Raw genomic sequence first — 1750 nt, 5'->3', positions numbered from 1 at the left:
CATCGACTGGCGAGATTGGTGCAACACGTCAACAACAGCAGGGAACTTCCAGGTGATAACAATCCTACCATCAAAGTCAGTGTCATGGTTTGAGACATGATTCCAACCCGGGCAGATACGGTTTAGAATAGGAGAGAGATTGGGTTCTTTAATGTGAGTTTCCAAAAGGGCACCCATTAAAGGTTTATGGATAGCTAGCCATTGAACAAAAGGTCTATGCTTGTCCGTCTCATTAATACCGCGGACATTCCAAAAAAAAATATTAGTACACATGATTAAGAGGGGTTTTGAGTCACCCCAGAAGGAGTAGACTCGGGTAAAGGCACAAAAGAAGAGGGTACGGGAGTTGAAGATTTGGGAGATGAGGGGGCTTGGGTTTGGATTTGGAGGGGGGAGGGTTCAGGGTTGGAAGAGGGAGGAGGTAACGCGGGGAGAGGAAGGTCTTGAGTGGGGTGATGGGTGGGAGTATCTGATGGAAGAGTGCAAAAGGGGTTTAGGGAGAGGGTTGAAGGTTTTTTAGGAGGGAGGTGGTTGTTTGAGATAATGATGGGTCTATCTTTGAAGACTGCCGGGAGGGCAAGGACAAAGACTTCAGCAGATGAGGAATCCATGTCAGAGCAGTCAATGATAGTTTCTTTAGTAGGACTTGGTGTATCGATTTCCATCGAAGGAGGATCAATTGCAATATCAACTTGGGGAGAAGAAGCGGCGGGAGTAGAGGAGGGGGAAGCGGGGGGATTTTGGCTATGAACAGAGGGAGCAGGAATGGGGGTGGGACCAGACTGCGAGTTAGAGGTGGGGAGGGGGATTTGAGCTAGAGGTGGGGTGGTTTGAGGATCAACTGCGGGTGGTGGTTTTCTTCGGTTTACAAGAGTCCAATCTTGTGGGCCTTTTGGACAGTTATTCATGAGGTGACCCATAGTACGACAGGAGAAGCAAAACTTATTAGAGGGGTTGGCTTTTTTAGGAGGGTGAGAGGAGGATGGGGGTTGAGTGTTGGGGCTTTTGGGTGGGGGATTCTGTTTGGGAGTGAGGGCAGTAGGTGGGGGGAGGAGAGGGCAGTGACGTTGGATATAACCCACTTCTTTGCAATGCGCACAAGAGGGAGGCATCCAGGGGTATTCAACATCAACAGTGACAAAAGTTCCATTGGACCTTCCTACTTCCACTTGAGAAGGGAGTGGAATGGTAGTATCAATCTCCACTCTGACATGGGCAATGCTGATGCTTATCAGACTTAGCGTCCAATCATCAGTTTCTCTTGGGTCACCTATTTGGCCAGCAATATGGCTTAACCCAACATCGTACATAAGTTCAAAGGGAACTCTCTTTAGGTGAGCCCATAGTTGAATTCTTTGGAGCGATGGAGAGTAGTCTTCTGGGTGCTCAGACCTCTGAGATACGTAGAACATTGAGGTGTCTACATACCAGTATCTTTTTTGCAGCACCTTCTCCCGTATGAACTCATTTTAGAGTCTAACTAGAACAGAGTTAGATTGGGGCAGCATATGAATCTCAAGATGCTTTCCTTTGCCCCACAAATAGTTGAGAACATTTTGAATGAGACTATAAGCCGGAACTCTATCAAAGAACCGACAGACAAGAAAATCCTTGTGAATTTCAGCCCCTTTAGTATACGCTTCATCATGGATGATAACTCGGGGGATACCTGACGGAGAGAAGTTTTGGGGAGACAATCGCCGGAGAGTGCGATTGATAGTAACTTTGGTTTTTGCTGCATAGGTAGTTT

General features: G+C 47.3%; 1 protein-coding gene across 1 annotated transcript in view; it reads right to left on the bottom strand.

The window, feature by feature from the left end:
• Nucleotides 1-275: 275 nt before the first annotated feature.
• Nucleotides 276-1750, bottom strand: part of LOC106330209 (pollen-specific leucine-rich repeat extensin-like protein 2) — a 6562-nt gene continuing 5087 nt past the window's right edge. Inside the window, exons 5-6 of the mRNA XM_013768724.1 lie at nucleotides 1670-1735; nucleotides 276-1394 (exon numbers count right to left, since the gene is read on the bottom strand). Of these exons, the coding sequence (XP_013624178.1) occupies nucleotides 276-1394; nucleotides 1670-1735 (1185 nt within the window). The remainder of the gene's footprint in view (nucleotides 1395-1669; nucleotides 1736-1750) is intronic.

This window comes from Brassica oleracea, chromosome C1 (genome assembly GCF_000695525.1).
Source record: "Brassica oleracea var. oleracea cultivar TO1000 chromosome C1, BOL, whole genome shotgun sequence".
NCBI lineage: Eukaryota > Viridiplantae > Streptophyta > Magnoliopsida > Brassicales > Brassicaceae > Brassica > Brassica oleracea.
The sequence above is the reverse complement of the archived record's forward strand: the minus strand, read 5'-3'. Positions and strand labels throughout refer to the sequence as shown.